Source organism: Emiliania huxleyi (genome assembly GCF_000372725.1).
Source record: "Emiliania huxleyi CCMP1516 unplaced genomic scaffold EMIHUscaffold_6892, whole genome shotgun sequence".
Taxonomy (NCBI): domain Eukaryota; phylum Haptophyta; order Isochrysidales; family Noelaerhabdaceae; genus Emiliania; species Emiliania huxleyi.
The window spans coordinates 1-1,403 of record NW_005196835.1 but is presented as its reverse complement, the minus strand read 5'-3'; the positions used below and the strand labels follow the sequence as shown (position 1 = coordinate 1,403).

The following is a 1,403-nucleotide window of genomic DNA, read 5'->3' as shown; positions in this document are numbered from 1 at the left end:
CAACGGAGGCGCCGACGATGGGAGGTCGAACGGAGCTGACGGCAAGTCTGAGGCGGAAGGCGGCGGCGCCAACGACGAGCTGGACGGAGGCGGCGACAAAGACGAGGCGTACGGAGGCGGCGGCGACGGCGAGGCCGAGGGAGGCGGCGGCGAAGGCGTTGCGCACGGAGGCGGCGGCGACGGCGAGGCTGACGGAGGCGGCGGCGAGGGCGAGGCGGACGAAGGCGGCGGCGACGGCGAGGCGGAGAGAGGCGGCGGCGACGGCGATGCCGAGGGAGGCGGCGGCGACGGCGAGGCGGAGGGAGGCGGCGGCGACGGCGAGGCGGAGGGAGGCGGCGGCGACGGCGAGGCGGAGGGCGGCGGCGGCGAGGGCGATGCGGACGGCGGCGGCGGCGACGGCGATGCCGAGGGAGGCGGCGGCGACGGCGAGGCGGACGGAGGCGGCGGCGACGGTGAGGCGGAGGGAGGCGGCGGCGAGGGCGAGGCGGAGGGCGGCGGCGGCGAGGGCGACGCGGACGGCGGCGGCGGCGACGGCGAGGCGGAGGGAGGGGGCGGTGACGGTGAGGTGGACGGCGGCGGCGGCGATGGTGAGGCGGACGGAGGCGGTGGTGGGGGTGAGGTGGACGGCGGCGGCGGAGCCGGTGAGGCGGAGGGAGGCGGCGGCGAGGGCGACGCGGACGGCGGCGGCGGCGACGGCGATGCCGAGGGAGGCGGCGGCGAGGGCGACACGGACGGAGGCGGCGGCGATGGCGAGGTGGAGGGAGGCGGTGGCGAGGGCGAGGCGGACGGCGGTGGCGGCGACGGCGATGCTGAGGGCGGCGGCGGCGACGGCGATGCCGAGGGAGGCGGCGGCGACGGCGAAGCGGACGGAGGCGGCGGCGATGGTGAGGCGGACGGAGGCGGCGGCGAGGGCGAGGCGGAGGGAGGCGGCGGCAAGGGCGACGCGGACGGCGGCGGCGGCGAGGGCGACGCGGACGGCGGCGGCGACGACGGCGAGGCGGAGGGAGGGGGCGGCGACGGTGAGGTGGACGGCGGCGGCGGCGAGGGCGAGGCGGACGGAGGTGGCGGCGATGGTGAGGTGGAGGGAGGCGGTGGCGAGGGCGAGGCGGACGGCGGTGGCGGCGACGGCGATGCCGAGGGAGGCGGTGGCGACGGCGAGGCGGACGGAGGTGGCGGCGACGGTGAGGTGGAGGGAGGCGGCGGCGAGGGCGAGGCGGAGGGAGGCGGCGGCGAGGGCGACGCGGACGGCGGCGGCGGCGAGGGCGAGGTGGAGGGAGGCGGCGGCGATGGTGAGGCGGAGGGCGGCGGGGGCGACGGCGAGGCGGACGGAGGCGGCGGAGACGGTGAGGCGGACGGAGGTGGCGGCGATGGTGAGGTGGAGGGAGGCGGTGGCGAGGGCGAGG

The 1,403-nt window shown here is 81.0% G+C and overlaps 1 protein-coding gene across 1 annotated transcript; it reads left to right on the top strand.

Moving 5' to 3' along the window:
• EMIHUDRAFT_124855 (hypothetical protein) lies at window positions 1-1,370 on the top strand (the record flags this gene model as incomplete). The annotated part of the gene is made up of 1 exon (XM_005762246.1): window positions 1-1,370. A coding segment is annotated over one exon (1,370 nt), but the record flags the coding sequence as incomplete, so codon positions are not given.
• Between the last annotated feature and the right edge of the window lie 33 nt (window positions 1,371-1,403).